We start from the raw sequence: 18,031 nt of genomic DNA, 5'->3' as shown, positions 1-18,031 counted from the left end.
ATCTGCGCACACACGTATACAAGTTGTTGTCTTCCTTTTCCTTACAGGGACTTTGCATAGACTTCCATTCATTGCCCAACCCTGACTCTAACCCTTACCTGTATACACTACACCTAACCCTAAACTCAATTCATACCTTAGTCGTAAACCCAATCATTAACCCAAGTAACCCATTTTCCCTTGTGTGGACACAAAATGTCCACACAATATCGGTGCTCCGTCAGGATTTTATCCACACAAGGTTAGACAGACATGTGCGCGTGCGCACACACACACACACACACACACACACACACATACATCCTTGTTAAACTCCCACAGCAGGACCGCAAGTAGTTGACTGGGTTGTGGGGTCCACCCATTCTAGTGGTCCTAGAACTATGAAAAAAATCAGGCAGATCCCAAAAAAAATCTACATATTAAAAGTCACGTTCAATATGCAAAATTTCAAACTTTATTTTACATGTCTGTTTTTCAATCACATGTGGGGCCAGTTTCTAACATTCATACTTTGCAGGACCCACCTTCACACACGTTTGATTTTTAGTCAGTTATGGGGCTTGCTTTTAATGTTCGAACGTTAAGAGGTCCATCTTTACACACATAATTTTTTTAGCCAGTTATGGGGCTTGCTTTTAACATTTAACTCTTGTTAGGCCTTCATAAAGATTTGCTTTATCTTTAAATTAGGATCTATCAAATTCAATCCCAACCCTAATCTAACCCAAACATGCATTTGTCAAGACTTGATTGTTTAATGGGAAAAAAACCTTAAAATTTTGTTAGTGTTATTAATCCTTTCATCTGGCTTAATAGACTAGATATATATTGAAATGTGCATTCTTAAGTACATCTGTCATTATTCGATTGTGGTGCATTTTTCCTAGTCACAGCCTTAATATTCTTCCATTTGTTTAGGCATACAGGTCAATTTTTTATATATTTACAATCTTCATTTTAGCCAACTATAAAATACACATGATTTACTATTAATCATGAACTGCTTGAGTCAAAATTTAAAATGGACACATTACAAATGTAGCCACTGAATAAAGGAACTTTATTTTGAGCTGCACATGTTTTATTTCAACATTTTAGCACTGAATGTGCCATTTAAACATTTCCCATATTTCTTCCTCAGAACATGTATCAATAAACTGAAATATACTTTGTTTGAACTTTGTCCATAAAAATTACAAACAAATAGTAAAGAACTGGTGAAACAGGACCAGCCATGTGTTTCTACCTCTGTTCAGGGAAGCTCTGTCACTCATATTTTCTCCTCATGGTGGTTATTCTGTTTTTGACAAAGTACTTAACTGCTCTCCAGTCTCTTTTACTCAGTGCTTGTGGTTCTGCAGCAATGCATCTCTCACAGTCAAGCTTACCAGGAACCTGATTTGTCAATATGTACTTCCTTAAATGTTTATTTACAGCAGCACATTCCTCTGGGGTCCAGCTTCTTTTCACAACTTTTTCTTTACCTAAGGGCATAAAAAGAGCACAATTTAGTTTACAACTTCATTAGAACAAAACTGCACAGAGGATACATTCACTTTATGTACAATAATCCCACAATATCATTTAAATGAGATATTTTAATAATTCAACTATCTTTGTCAATAGTAATGAGCCTACAGTAAAAAAACAAGTAAATCAGTTTATTTCTGGGATATTAATCAGTCAGTGTCACTGCTGGTACAGGCAGTCAAACTCCACCAGGAGAGCACATCATCGATATGCAAATTTGCCAACAGGTAAATTTGATGCAAAGATTTTTTTCTGTCTTGAGGTAGATGTGTCATGTACATTACCCCTATTTAATAATAGATGGAAACGAACATCTCACAAATAATCCAATTTAACAATGACGTGAAACCCACCTGAGAAGGGGCGCATTAATTTGCATTTTACGACAAAATTCAAAAGTTTAGACCTGACATGTCTAAGTAAAAAAGTCAAGTGGTTAATACATTTTGCTTCGGTCATTTAAATCTTAGTAAGCAGTAAATGTGAGGATAATTAGAATATTGATACTGTAGTAATAATTGGACCATTTAAAAGCAATCATGATGAAGTTATGTATTGAAGAGGATTACTCCAAACTCACCACTCTTTTTGGCAGACCTTTCGTTACTTTGGCTGCTAGAGGTGGGGGTACAAGAGGTCACTTCGTTGACTTCTGGCATCAGCCCATCTGAATTTGTGACTTTGAAGTACAGAAAAGAACAGGTTAAACTCATCTTATTAGAACAGCAAACACGCTGATCAAGGGCATAGATATCAACAGCGAACTAAAGAAAAAAAACCAAAAAACCTTCTATTTACACTTGTGTTCATAAAGAGTTATTTATTACAATCAAGTCCTGTAGAACCAATCTTGTTTGAATCAAATTTGGATGTTAGTAAATACTAGGCAGGATCAGATATAAATGTAATGGACTTGTAATATTAGTTAAAAGTGGTGGTATTAAAAAAAATGAATAAAAATCAATGTTGAAGAAGAGTACTAACCCCAAACTGCAGTTTTACAAGCTCACCTTTCTTTTTGGTCAAGTTTTCCTGACTTAAGCCACTGGATGTGGGGATACAAGGTGTCTCTTCAGAAGCTTCTGGATCTTCTGAAATATTAATTTTAGGAACATAAAAAAACTGTTTAAACTTTCAATGATCTACAGTACTTTAACAGTTCATGTACGCACGTGGACGCCTCAGTTAATGAAAGAAAAACCCACAATGGTCACAAAAATAACTTGAATCTGACAAAGTTAATCATAAATAAAAAATTATATGAAAATGAACAAATTAAAGTCAGACAATGCTTTTCAAACATGCTTCAACAGAATTATTTAAACAAATAAAGTCATGAAACAGGCCTGGACAAAAATGATGGTACCCCTGAAAATAATGTGACCAAAGGGACGTGTTAAATCGAGGTGTGTCCATTAATTAACATCACAGGTGTCTACATTCTTGTAATCAGTCAGTGGGCCTATATATAGGGTTACAGGTAGTCACTGTGCTATTTGGTGACATGGTGTGTACCACACTCAACATGGATCAGAGGAAGCGAAGGAAAGCGTTGTCTCAGGAGATTAGGAAGAAAATTATAGACAAGCATGGTAAAGGTAAAGGTTATAAGACCATCTCCAAGCAGCTTCATGTTATGACTACAGTTGCACATATTCAGAAATTTAAGATCCATGGGACTGTAGCCAACCTCCCTGGACATGGCCACAGGAGGAAAATTTATGACAAAACAAAGAGACTGATAATACAAATGGTAACAAAAGAGCCCAGAAAAACTTCTAAAGAGATTAAAGGTGAACTTAAAGCTCAAGGAACATCAGTGTCAGATTGCACCATCCAACGTTGTTTGAGGCAAAGTGGACTTAATGGGAGACGACCAAGGAGAACACCATCTTTGAAAAATCATAAAAAAGCCAGACTGGAATTTGCCAAACTACATGTTGACAAGCCACAAAGCTTGTGGGACAATGTCCTATGGACAGATGAGACAAAAACTATACTTTCTGGCAAGGCACATCAGCTCTATGTTTGCAGATGGAAAAATTTAAGCATATGAAGAAAAGAACACTGTCCCTACTGTGAAACATGGAGGAGTCTGTTATGTTCTGGGGCTACTTTGCTGCATCTGGCACAGGGTATCTTGAATCTGTGCAGGTATAATGAAATCTCAAGACTATCAGGGGATTCTAGAGATAAATGTGCTGGCCAGTGTCAGAAAGCTTGGTCTCAGTCGCAGGTCATGGGTCTTGCAACAGGATAATAACCCAAAAAACACAGATAGAGGAAAACATTGGACTATTCTGAAGTGGCCTTCTATGAGCCCTTACCTAAATCCTATTAAGCATATTTGGAAGGTGCTGAAACATGCCGTCTGGAAAAGGTGCCCTTCAAAAATGAGACAACTGGAGCAGTTTGCTCATGAGGAGTGGGCTAAAATACCTTCTGAGAGGGACAGAAGTCTCACTGACAGTTATAGGAATCCTTTGATTGCAGTGATTGCTTCAAAAGGTTGAGCAACAAAATATTAAGTTAAGGGTTCCATCGTTTTGGTCCAGGCCTGTTTCATGAGTTTATTTTTTTAAATAATTCTGTTGAAGGATGTTTGAAAGCAGTGTCTGACTTTCATGTGCTCATTTTCATAGAATATTTATTCATTATAACCTTTGTCAGATTTAAGTTATTTCTGTGACCTTTGTTGGTTTTTCTTTCATTAACCGAGGGGTACCAACAATTTTGTCCACGTTTGTATATAGAACTCAGGTTGTAAAATGTGTTTAATTCAGAGAAAAGTGGCCCTTTTTTGTTTAACCGCTTTCTTTATTATGTGAACATTTTACCTTCTTGTGAGGATAAATTGGTGCCATTCTCAGTTCCGTCAGGCATATCAACTATGTACATGAAAGAAGAATTGTTTTCAAAAGTCAGAATTAACAATACACCAACAAGCAAAAAAAAAAAAAGTAAAATTAACTATTGCTTTAATCCATATCTTAGGTCATCCTAATTGACAGGAAATCAGGAGTAATATAGGTTTCCAGGGATATCAGTGCTCTTCATAATGTATATGGCAAAGAGACTTGTGTGAATGAGCCACTTGCCACAAAGCTGAATAAGACATTATGATATAATTGAAAAATGTTAGCTGGCAGTAGTGCTAAGAAATTGTATTTTCCTATAAATGTTTTCAGTAACATTTTATTTTATAAAACAAACTAACCCGTAGCTGTCAATTTGTAGGCTACATATTTTTGGACTACTAACTCTTTATTGTTCATTAATTATTTAGTTAATGACTTATTGTGACTGACCAAATTCAACAGTAAGAGGCCATAAATTAAGAGTTTTACCAAACCAGGCCACTTTTTTGATAATCCAAAGTAAAAGGTAATTTCATTTAATGTTGATTTTAATATGCTCTTCTTAATATGAGGTTTACAAAGAAGTAATTAGACAGGTTTTCAACCTTAACTGGTAAAAAAAGTAATTCCTTTTATAATACAACTAAACACCAGCGCTAGTGCCAAAACAACAGTTTACCAACTATGCATGAGAATATGAACTGGACCACTGTCTAAAATCATCTTTTCATAAAAACATTAAATTAGCATTTCCTTTCAAGCTTCCAGAGTCTGGAGGAAGAGTGGAATCCCTATTAGTGACATCTGCTGATTCTGGTCCAATGTGTTTTCTGAAGTCCAGTCAGCAATCTAGTATGATATTTAGACCACTTCACACATCCCCTTGTTGACAAGCTTTATTTAGATACTGATGTCACTTTCCCACAGGACTTGGCACCAGCTCTCACTGCCAAAAGTTGGTCCATTGACCACAGTGTTGCTGTGCTTGATTGGCCAGAAAACTGGCCCCACCTAAGCCTAAAAATCTAAGTTGTTTTGTCAAGAGAAAGATGAGGGACACCAGAAGTAACCATGCAGATGACCTGAAAGTGGCTCTAAAAGACACCTGGGCTCCCATTATACATTACAAAATATTGTTTATAATTGTTGTAATTTAATATAAAAATTTTCTGAAACACTGAATTTTAGCTTTTTTATTATGTTAGCCATAACTATGAAATTACAAAAACACAGGGTTGAAATATTTCACTGTGTAATGAATACCCAATATCAGTTTCAATTTTTGTAATGAATCGCCAAAAATATTGAACTTTTTGAATGCATCATATCAATACATTTCATTATATCTGAAAGTTTTGAATGTACCTGTAGATACAAAAATTAATATTTGTACTTTTTTTATGACAGAGCTTAAATAAAATTATGGCATGAAATTTCCCTACATCAGTCCTATCTTGGATGTTTTCAATTTAATGAAATTTTAATTAAAACAACATTAACATGCAGTCATCTAGTGTATTTAAAACTACAGAGATTATTGCGGTATAGAAAAAATAAACAAATTCATACCTTTCTCTTGTGAAGAACCATCCATGTCAAGAGTTTCTAATATGGTAATGAGATAAATTTGAAGAGATTTGTTTAATAGAACTAATAAAACACTCAAGAACCAATTCCACAAAAGATAGGAAACCATAAAAAGTACCTAAATAGCACCTTTTAATTTTTTTTTTTTTTTGCCTCAAATCAAATCAGAATAAGCCAACATTTTTATGTAAAGCCTAAATGATACCATTTTCAACTAATATGATGTTTATTCATCCTTAACAATAAAACATGCCCTCCTCCATAAATATCTCATTTCATTAATCTATTCTTAAATACCAAGGTTAGCAACTTCAATTTCCCTTGCATTAAAGTGTTAAATGTTAATACCGTTGACATCAAGGTGGATTTCATCCAGACTCTTCCCTTTATACTCTCCTAGCCGTCCTTGTTCCATTGCAAGGAGAACTTTGCTTATTTTTGCTAACTGTATGGTACCCTCTGGAAGGCGATAGTGCTTCCTGTGAACAGCAACATTATGCCCAAGGAAATCTGCCAACTGGTCAAGTTCTGTAGTCTTCAGGTTCAAAACTGTTGACAATGTTGCAATGTGTTTCCTGAGCTTTGTTGAGGTGAGTGCTGTAGGGTTTTTGAGGCCACTGCACTCACTCACAAACTGCCTTATACAGTCTGAACCTCTGAGGTAATGGACAGAATTCGGCAACGCAAACAGGTATTGATTTTCTTCCAGGACTCCACATTCTTCCCGCCTTCCAGTAAGAGCATCAAGGGATTCCTTCATCATTGGACCCAGCAGAACAGGAACTTTTCTTCCTCTTTTTCCCACAATGGTTATCCGGACAAAATAGTTGCAGAGCTTTTGTTCAAGTGCTGTGAGGGCCAGGTTAACATCCTCGTGTGTTTCTGATGTGTCCTTTGATAAGTAAACTGACAAATGCATCCTGGAAACCTCCCCAGCTCGTCGACGGTTGAAAAGGATTACTTGTGCCAGAGTCACTTTGGCAAGATCCTTCCAGCTGGACTGTGAGGCCTCTTCTTTCAAGGCATGTAAACATTCCTGCTGTCTTTCTAACAAATGGTTGTGAAGAATCTGGACATCGTGTGTGAAAGGTAACAGTAGAGGTGCATTCCACTTTTTCTGTTCAAGCTGGGTTAAAGCTTGGCTTGCAATATCATATTTCCAACTTTCTTGATACAGTTGTGCAAACTCCTCTGCGTTTTGCACAGCTTCCTTATCCTTCATCTTCAGTCCTTCCGTCTTAATGAACATGGCTAAAGAATGCATGTCGTGACCAACTTTTCGAGCGAGAGATGGTCGTTGATAGTTGCCACTTTCTTCACTGAATCCAGCTAGACGTCTTGCAGCAGCGACAACTGTAACATATTTTTCAGGCTTTATGAGATCTTTAATACTCTTCACAGAAGCAATATTTCTTGCCTCAAGTAGCAGTCTGCCAAGCTCTCTTAGCTTTTGACGGATGTATTGGTGCTGGCTGACTACCCTCTCATTCTTGTGGAACAATCTGTATCCAAAATCTAGTATGCATTGATCCTTCTTACATGCAACTGTAATCTCATCTTGATGCATCTCACTTAGAAACCTCCAGTATGAATCACTGAACTCTGGTGGAACTGGTTCAGCAAATGCACACAATGCTTGAACTCTTGTTTTCCCCTTTTTCAAAGACTTATCTTGAGGCTTGAATTTGCAGGACTGGAAATGTCGCCACATTGCCTTTTTTTTGAACAGTCCATAGCAGTACAAACAATGTTTGAATATTTCCCCTTCTGTTTTCTTCTTTGGTTGTTTCCACGCAATGAGCTTGCCTTGGTTACTTTCCATAACTTCAGTGTTGTGCTCAAAGTTTCCCTTATTTCGCAAATAATCCAACTGGAGTCGTCTTTGTTTTGAGTTTTTTGGCAAACTGTAGGCTTTTGCAACCTCTATTTTATCCATGTGTCTGCGCAATAGATGTCTTGACATTTTTTGAACAAATACTCCACAATACACACAGTGGTGTTTCTTATTATAGGTCCTGGATCCATCTTCCTTCTTCAAAACAGGAGCAACATAAACAGATTCTTCCTCCAGGGGGGCCCTTTCATCTTTATATGTAGTGGCTCTGGAATCATGACTTTCAAAGTTTCTAGTCTGACTGGACTCACTCTTACTCTGCCTGCAAAACTTGCTTCTATTTTGACTAAATGACATAGTTTTATCCTTCGGACCTTTTTCCAGACTTAATTCCACACTGGCTTCACTGTCTGTGCTTTCTCCAGTGGTTTCTGGAATATATTCATCTTCACTGTCTTCACTTGCCTCATCTAACCCTGCAAAGCTCCTCTGAATCATTTAGAGAAAGAGGAGAAGGAAGAAGTTAGTATTTCTTCCTCTATTAGAATTAATTAAAAAGAAAATCAGGCCTTGATTTAAAATCCACCTTGAAAACACAGATGTTAACTCTACAGATACATCTCAAAAAACAAGAAAATTGCATTGAAGTGAAATACACTGCTCAAAAAAATAAAGGGAACACTCAACTAACATCCTATATCTGAATGAATGAAATATTCTCATTTAATACTTTGTTCTGTAGAAAGTTGAATGTGCTGACAACAAAATCACACAAAAATCTTCAGTGGAAATCAAATTTATTAATCAATGGAGGCCTGGATTTGGAGTCACACACAAAATTAAAGTGGAAAAACACACTACAGGCTGATCCAACTTTGATGTAATGTCCTTAAAACAAGTCAAAATGAGGCTCAGTATTGTGTGTGACCTCCACGTGCCTGTATGACCTCCCTACAACGCCTGGGCATGCTCCTGATGAGACGGTGGATGGTCTCCTGAGGGATCTCCTCCCTGACCTGGACTAAAGCATCCGCCAACTCCTGTACAGTCTGTGGTACAACGTTGGTGGATGGAGCGAGACATGATGTCCCAGATGTGCTCAATCGAATTCAGGTCTGGGGAACTGGCGGGCCAGTCCATAGCTTCAATGTCTTAATCTTGCAGGAACTGCTGACACACTCCAGCCACATGAGGTCTAGCATTGTCCTGCATTAGGAGGAACCCAGGGCCAACCGCACCAGCATATGGTCTCGCAAGGGGTCTGAGGATCTCATCTCGGTACCTAAAGGCAATCAGGCTACCTCTGGCGAGCCCATGGAAGGCCATGCCACCCTCCAAAGAAATCCCACCCCACACCATTACTGATGCACTGCCAAACCGGTCATGCTGAAGGATGTTGCAGGCAGCAGATTGCTCTCCACGGTGTCTCCAGACATGTGACGTCTGTCACATGTGCTCAGTGGGAACCTGCTTTCATCTGTGAAGACCACAGGGCACCAGTGGCAAATTTGCCAATCCTGGTGTTCTCTGACAAATGCCAAGTGTCCTGCACGGTGTTGGGCTGTGAGCACAACCCCAATTTGTGGACGTCGGGCCCTCATACCATCCTCATGGAGTCGGTTTCTAACCGTTTGTGCAGACACATGCACATTGGTGGCCTGCTGGAGGTCATTTTGCAGGGCTCTGGCAGTGCTTCTCCTGTTCCTCCTTGCACAAAGGCGTAGGTAGCGGTCCTGCTGCTGGGTTGTTGCCCTCCTACGGCCTCCTCCACGTCTCCTGGTGTACTGACCTGACTCCTGGTAGCGCCTCCAGGCTCTGGACACTACGCTGACAGACACAGCAAACCTTGCCACAGCTGGCATTGATGAGCCATCCTGGATGAGCTGCACTACCTGAGCCACTTGTGTGGGTTGTAGAGTCCGTCTCATGCTACCACGAGTGTGAAAGCACCACCAACATTCAAAAGTGACCAAAACATCAGCCTGAAAGCGTAGATACTGAGAAGTGGCCTGTGGTCCCCACCTGCAGAACCACTCCTTTATTGAGTGTGTCTTGCTAATCGCCAAAGATTTCCCCCTGTTGTCTATTTCATTTGCACAAGAGCACAACAACATCAGTGTTGCTTCCTAGGTGGACAGTATGATTTTACATATGTTTGATTCATTTGGAGTTATATTGTGTTGTTTAAGTGTTCCCTTTATTTGTTTGAGCAGTGTATTTTTTGCCAGTCATCTCAGAAAATGGAACTCATATCTCATATAGAATTATCACAGAGTGATATATTCCACGTCCTTGTTTCCCATAATTTTGATGATTATGGCTTACTAGTAAACCCCAAATTCAGAATACTGTGAGGAAGTTAATTATTGGAAACTCATTGTTTCACACCTTAATCAGCTAATTAATTCCAAACGTCTACAAAGGTGTTCTGATCCTTCAAACCGTCTTTCACTCTGGGTCAGTAGAGATACAATCACGGGGAAGACTGCTAACTTCACAGATGGCCAGCAGACAGTCATCTACACCCTTTACAAGGAGGGGAAGCCACAAAAGTTCATTGCTAAAAGCAATTTGCGCACAGAGTTCTGGATCAAAGCACAGTAACAGAAAATTGAGTGTGAAAAAAGAAGTTTGGTAAAAGATGCAAAAACAACAGCGAGAACAGCAGCCTTGAGGGGGTTGTCAAGGTTGACAATGAGTGGGCTGAGGCTGGAGCATCAAGAGCCAGCACACAAATGAATACTAGACATGGGCTATAAACGTCGCATTCCTGGTGTCAAGCCACTCCAGAACCAGAGACAACATCCAAATCATCTCACCTAGGCACAGGAACTCGACTGTTGCTCAATGGTCCAGAGTCCTGTTTTCAGCTGAAAGTAAATTCTGCATTTCATTTGGAAATCAAGGTTGCAGACACTGGAGGAAGAATGAAGAGGCACATAATCCAAGTTGTTTTAAGTCCAATGTGAAGTTTCCATAGTCAGTGATGGTTTGGGGTGCCATGTTATCTGCTGGTTCTGGTCCACTGGGTCTGAAGTTCATAGCCAATGCAGCCATCTAGCAGGGAGTTCTAGAGTTTGTTCTCTGACAAAGTTCTCTCTGCTGACAAGCTGTATGGAGATGCTGGGTTTGTTTTCCAGGAGGACTTGGCACCTGCCCACACTGCCAAAAGTACCAGAACCTAGTCCAATGACTATGGTATTCCTGTTCTTGATTGGCCAGCAAACTCCCCTGACCTTTAACCCCATAGAAAATCTATGGGATGTTGTCAAGCGCAAGATGAGAGACATCAGACCTAAAAAGGCAGATGACCTAAAGGCAACTATCAAAGCAATCTGGGCTTCCATTACAGCTATGCAAAACCACAGGCTGATGGACTCTATGTCACGGTGCATTGATGCAATCATTCATGCAAGAGGAGCCCAACCAGATTCTTAGTGCATGGAAATGGACATACTGTTGAGAAACTTGACAGTAGAGCTTAAAACATCCTTTTTGGTTGGTCTAATGTGATATTCTAATATTCTGAGAAACAAAATTCTGAGCTCTCTTTACCTGAAAGCCATAATTGTCTAAATTACAAGAAATAAAAGCTTGAAATATTCTACTCAATGTGCAATAAATCTATAAAACAATTGTTTCACTTTTTGAAATGACTGGCAAGAAATGTTGCACTTTTGAGCAATATTCTAATTTTTATAAATGCACCTGTATGAGAGTGCTTGGTCAAGTTTAATATACTCTTGTTTTGAGTAAATTTAGATCCAAACAGATAAAGTAAAATGCAATGTTAAGGAAAATATCAAATTTTAAGAAAATAAAAGACATATATGCAAAGATTTGGGCAATTTAAAAAAAAAAGTTGTCAACTGAACAAGATGAACAAGCAACAAGAACAAGAAAATTAGTAAAACATGCTATAGCAATGAACGCCTTTCATTTTAAGCAATCATATCAAAAGTCTACTCTGGTATTACTCTTTAAATGACATTAATTCATGAGGCTTACAGAGAAGTAAGTTCCTCTTATAGGCCTTTGTGAATCCATTGCGAATGAGGTTGAAGGGCCTTCCATACAGTCATTACTTGAATTGTAGATAGCATCAGAAAAACTTGGAACTTTATTCATCTGTTAAAAGATTATATCAAGCTATAATTATTCAATTCCTGTGATTGTACGTGCAGACACACAGTTATTAAAAAAATAAATTAGTTTCTTGTGACTTTTTAGATTTTAAAAATAATTGTATGTCTTTACCATTATTGTTGTTCTTTTTATTTGCTTTTGTAGAGGTGCAGAGACGTCTTTTTGGGAATCATCATCACTGTCTGAGTAGTCCACTAGAGACACTCCTTTGATGATTGATAGCTATATGGGGATGATGAAAAGAAATGTGTGGTTACAGTATATGTAAGCTAATGATGTAGTGCATGACTGTAAAACACTGGAATTTATTTGCTGTAAATAACTGAAGTTTCTATTGACTGCCTTAACTGATAAATGACCGGTGCTGCAAATATGATCGAAAATATGTCAAAACCTTGGATCAATGGTCCCCACAAGGACACATACAATGCAAAGAAATTGTTACCGAGAGAACAAGTAAAAGGCTCCAAAGATTACTTCTTACAACAAAAACAAATGGGTTGAACGCTGTTTAAGGTATCCTACTTTACAATCAGCAAAAGGGTACACACCAATCATGGATTCCTTCCTTACACATCAGCTTAACAAATTAAATAAAACCAAATTCTGACTAAATAACAGCTTCTCAACTAAAAGCAATCTACGGGGACAAGCATGTAAACTAAGTGAACAAAAATAGGTCTCCAAAGTTTATTTCTCACAAGTCTAAATGAATGTTAATATAATGTGCTTCCATAATGTCAGGTACTACAACTATGATCTAGAAATATAACAAAAGCTTAGATCCACACGGGAGGGCCCCACAAGGAGGCACATTTCAGAAATCCATTACTGTTATGCGTGTGTAAGTGACTGGCCTGGTTGGACCCCACATGGAAGCACGCTTCAACAATCTATCTGAAGGTGTGTATGCCACTGGCTTGTTTGGGCTCCATGAGGAAACCATTAAAAACATGTGATCAGATGACTGGCTGAATGCTGTTTATGGTACCTTCTGACTAAAAAATAGTTTCCCAACACAAGCTAAACTAACAAGCATGTAAACTAAGGGAATGAGAGCAGGTCTCCAAAATTTATTTCTCACAACAAAGTCTAACTGAATGTTACCTGTAGGCTGGCATCCTGTGTGATGCTGTCATCAGGGAAAGAGTCCCACGAGTTTCTGGCTGGCTCAGCTACAGCAGTAGATGACTGCGAGCCTGTCACCTGGAATTAAAACCACAAATAACTTACTAACATCATACAGATAACATAAATGACAGACTCAAGACCTGTAAAGATAGTCCCCAAAACCAAAAGTGCACTTCTAACTACAAGTGTTCCAGTCAGTTCTGGATTTCTAATCAGGTCCTATAAAAGCATCTTTATGGATGTAGTGGAGCATCCTTCAGCCTGACAGTTTAGCTGTTGAAGATGTGCAGAATTATAGCTGTAATATAATGTGCTTCCATAATGTCAGGTACTACAACTATGATCTAGAAATATAACAAAAGCTTAGATCCACACGGGAGGGCCCCACAAGGAGGCACATTTCAGAAATCCGTTACTGTTATGCGTGTGTAAGTGACTGGCCTGGTTGGACCCCACATGGAAGCACGTTTCAACAATCCATCTGAAGGTGTGTATGCCACTGGCTTGTTTGGGCTCCATGAGGAAACCATTAAAAACATGTGATCAGATGACTGGCTGAATGCTGTTTATGGTACCTTCTGACTAAAAAATAGTTTCCCAACACAAGCTAAACTAACAAGCATGTAAACTAAGGGAATGAGAGCAGGTCTCCAAAGTTTATTTCTCACAACAAAGTCTAACTGAATGTTACCTGTAGGCTGGCATCCTGTGTGATGCTGTCATCAGGGAAAGAGTCCCACGAGTTTCTGGCTGGCTCAGCTACAGCAGTAGATGACTGCGAGCCTGTCACCTGGAATTAAAACCACAAATAACTTACTAACATCATACAGATAACATAAATGACAGACTCAAGACCTGTAAAGATAGTCCCCAAAACCAAAAGAGCACTTCTAACTACAAGTGTTCCAGCCAGTTCTGGATTTCTAATCAGGTCCTATAACAGCATCTTTATGGATGTAGTGGAGCATCCTTCAGCCTGACAGTTTAGCTGTTGAAGATGTGAAGAATTATAGCTGTAATATAATGTGCTTCCATAATGTCAGGTACTACAACTATGATCTAGAAATATAACAAAAGCTTAGATCCACACGGGAGGGCCCCACAAGGAGGCACATTTCAGAAATCCATTACTGTTATGCGTGTGTAAGTGACTGGCCTGGTTGGACCCCACATGGAAGCACGTTTCAACAATCCATCTGAAGGTGTGTATGCCACTGGCTTGTTTGGGCTCCATGAGGAGAACCATTAAAAACATGTGATCAGATGACTGGCTGAATGCTGTTTATGGTACCTTCTGACTAAAAAATAGCTTCCCAACACAAGCTAAACTAACAAGCATGTAAACTAAGGGAATGAGAGCAGGTCTCCAAAGTTTATGTCTCACAACAAAGTCTAACTGAATGTTACCTGTAGGCTGGCATCCTGTGTGATGCTGTCATCAGGGAAAGAGTCCCACGATGTTCTGGCTGGCTCAGCTACAGCAGTAGATGACTGCGAGCCTGTCACCTGGAATTAAAACCACAAATAACTTACTAACATCATACAGATAACATAAATGACAGACTCAAGACCTGTAAAGATAGTCCCCAAAACCAAAAGAGCACTTCTAACTACAAGTGTTCCAGCCAGTTCTGGATTTCTAATCAGGTCCTATAACAGCATCTTTATGGATGTAGTGGAGCATCCTTCAGCCTGACAGTTTAGCTGTTGAAGATGTGCAGAATTATAGCTGTAATATAATGTGCTTCCATAATGTCAGGTACTACAACTATGATCTAGAAATATAACAAAAGCTTAGATCCACACGGGAGGGCCCCACAAGGAGGCACATTTCAGAAATCCATTACTGTTATGCGTGTGTAAGTGACTGGCCTGGTTGGACCCCACATGGAAGCACGTTTCAACAATCCATCTGAAGGTGTGTATGCCACTGGCTTGTTTGGGCTCCATGAGGAGAACCATTAAAAACATGTGATCAGATGACTGGCTGAATGCTGTTTATGGTACCTTCTGACTAAAAAATAGTTTCCCAACACAAGCTAAACTAACAAGCATGTAAACTAAGGGAATGAGAGCAGGTCTCCAAAGTTTATGTCTCACAACAAAGTCTAACTGAATGTTACCTGTAGGCTGGCATCCTGTGTGATGCTGTCATCAGGGAAAGAGTCCCACGAGTTTCTGGCTGGCTCAGCTACAGCAGTAGATGACTGCGAGCCTGTCACCTGGAATTAAAACCACAAATAACTTACTAACATCATACAGATAACATAAATGACAGACTCAAGACCTGTAAAGATAGTCCCCAAAACCAAAAGAGCACTTCTAACTACAAGTGTTCCAGCCAGTTCTGGATTTCTAATCAGGTCCTATAACAGCATCTTTATGGATGTAGTGGAGCATCCTTCAGCCTGACAGTTTAGCTGTTGAAGATGTGCAGAATTATAGCTGTAATATAATGTGCTTCCATAATGTCAGGTACTACAACTATGATCTAGAAATATAACAAAAGCTTAGATCCACACGGGAGGGCCCCACAAGGAGGCACATTTCAGAAATCCACTACTGTTATGCGTGTGTAAGTGACTGGCCTGGTTGGACCCCACATGGAAGCACGTTTCAACAATCCATCTGAAGGTGTGTATGCCACTGGCTTGTTTGGGCTCCATGAGGAGAACCATTAAAAACATGTGATCAGATGACTGGCTGAATGCTGTTTATGGTACCTTCAGACTAAAAAATAGCTTCCCAACACAAGCTAAACTAACAAGCATGTAAACTAAGGGAATGAGAGCAGGACTCCAAAATTTATTTCTCACAACAAAGTCTAACTGAATGTTACCTGTAGGCTGGCATCCTGTGTGATGCTGTCATCAGGGAAAGAGTCCCACGAGGTTCTGGCTGGCTCAGCTACAGCAGTAGATGACTGCGAGCCTGTCACCTGGAATTAAAACCACAAATAACTTACTAACATCATACAGATAACATAAATGACAGACTCAAGACCTGTAAAGATAGTCCCCAAAACCAAAAGAGCACTTCTAACTACAAGTGTTCCAGTCAGTTCTGGATTTCTAATCAGGTCCTATAACAGCATCTTTATGGATGTAGTGGAGCATCCTTCAGCCTGACAGTTTAGCTGTTGAAGATGTGCAGAATTATAGCTGTAATATAATGTGCTTCCATAATGTCAGGTACTACAACTATGATCTAGAAATATAACAAAAGCTTAGATCTACACGGGAGGGCCCCACAAGGAGGCACATTTCAGAAATCCATTACTGTTATGCGTGTGTAAGTGACTGGCCTGGTTGGACCCCACATGGAAGCACGTTTCAACAATCCATCTGAAGGTGTGTATGCCACTGGCTTGTTTGGGCTCCATGAGGAGAACCATTAAAAACATGTGATCAGATGACTGGCTGAATGCTGTTTATGGTACCTTCTGACTAAAAAATAGTTTCCCAACACAAGCTAAACTAACAAGCATGTAAACTAAGGGAATGAGAGCAGGTCTCCAAAATTTATTTCTCACAACAAAGTCTAACTGAATGTTACCTGTAGGCTGGCATCCTGTGTGATGCTGTCATCAGGGAAAGAGTCCCACGAGTTTCTGGCTGGCTCAGCTACAGCAGTAGATGACTGCGAGCCTGTCACCTGGAATTAAAACCACAAATAACTTACTAACATCATACAGATAACATAAATGACAGACTCAAGACCTGTAAAGATAGTCCCCAAAACCAAAAGAGCACTTCTAACTACAAGTGTTCCAGTCAGTTCTGGATTTCTAATCAGGTCCTATAAAAGCATCTTTATGGATGTAGTGGAGCATCCTTCAGCCTGACAGTTTAGCTGTTGAAGATGTGCAGAATTATAGCTGTAATATAATGTGCTTCCATAATGTCAGGTACTACAACTATGATCTAGAAATATAACAAAAGCTTAGATCCACACGGGAGGGCCCCACAAGGAGGCACATTTCAGAAATCCATTACTGTTATGCGTGTGTAAGTGACTGGCCTGGTTGGACCCCACATGGAAGCACGCTTCAACAATCTATCTGAAGGTGTGTATGCCACTGGCTTGTTTGGGCTCCATGAGGAAACCATTAAAAACATGTGATCAGATGACTGGCTGAATGCTGTTTATGGTACCTTCTGACTAAAAAATAGTTTCCCAACACAAGCTAAACTAACAAGCATGTAAACTAAGGGAATGAGAGCAGGTCTCCAAAATTTATTTCTCACAACAAAGTCTAACTGAATGTTACCTGTAGGCTGGCATCCTGTGTGATGCTGTCATCAGGGAAAGAGTCCCACGAGTTTCTGGCTGGCTCAGCTACAGCAGTAGATGACTGCGAGCCTGTCACCTGGAATTAAAACCACAAATAACTTACTAACATCATACAGATAACATAAATGACAGACTCAAGACCTGTAAAGATAGTCCCCAAAACCAAAAGTGCACTTCTAACTACAAGTGTTCCAGTCAGTTCTGGATTTCTAATCAGGTCCTATAAAAGCATCTTTATGGATGTAGTGGAGCATCCTTCAGCCTGACAGTTTAGCTGTTGAAGATGTGCAGAATTATAGCTGTAATATAATGTGCTTCCATAATGTCAGGTACTACAACTATGATCTAGAAATATAACAAAAGCTTAGATCCACACGGGAGGGCCCCACAAGGAGGCACATTTCAGAAATCCGTTACTGTTATGCGTGTGTAAGTGACTGGCCTGGTTGGACCCCACATGGAAGCACGTTTCAACAATCCATCTGAAGGTGTGTATGCCACTGGCTTGTTTGGGCTCCATGAGGAAACCATTAAAAACATGTGATCAGATGACTGGCTGAATGCTGTTTATGGTACCTTCTGACTAAAAAATAGTTTCCCAACACAAGCTAAACTAACAAGCATGTAAACTAAGGGAATGAGAGCAGGTCTC

The 18,031-nt window shown here is 39.4% G+C and overlaps 1 protein-coding gene across 7 annotated transcripts; it reads right to left on the bottom strand.

Moving 5' to 3' along the window:
* Positions 1–1,041: 1,041 nt before the first annotated feature.
* Positions 1,042–16,693, bottom strand: LOC124876969. Of its 7 annotated transcripts, none has more exons than XM_047380043.1 (8): positions 16,642–16,693; positions 12,067–12,177; positions 11,818–11,937; positions 5,958–5,993; positions 4,368–4,418; positions 2,541–2,621; positions 2,111–2,209; positions 1,042–1,484 (listed from the first exon to the last, which is right to left on the bottom strand). In XM_047380043.1, exons 4-8 carry the CDS (start codon positions 5,980–5,982, stop codon positions 1,267–1,269), a joined length of 474 nt encoding a protein of 157 aa, XP_047235999.1. In that variant the 5' UTR covers positions 5,983–5,993; positions 11,818–11,937; positions 12,067–12,177; positions 16,642–16,693; the 3' UTR covers positions 1,042–1,266. The 7 variants fall into 7 exon arrangements, 6 of the variants coding, with proteins under 6 accessions (XP_047235999.1, XP_047236001.1, XP_047236002.1 ...); XM_047380045.1 differs by lacking the exon at positions 16,642–16,693 and adding an exon at positions 14,494–14,548; XM_047380046.1 differs by lacking the exon at positions 16,642–16,693 and adding an exon at positions 13,778–13,830.
* Positions 16,694–18,031: the final 1,338 nt, after the last annotated feature.

This window comes from Girardinichthys multiradiatus, chromosome 11, assembly GCF_021462225.1.
Source record: "Girardinichthys multiradiatus isolate DD_20200921_A chromosome 11, DD_fGirMul_XY1, whole genome shotgun sequence".
NCBI classification, from domain to species: Eukaryota; Metazoa; Chordata; class Actinopteri; order Cyprinodontiformes; family Goodeidae; genus Girardinichthys; species Girardinichthys multiradiatus.
Note: the sequence above shows the minus strand (reverse complement) of the source record. Positions and strands in the feature narration are given on the sequence as shown.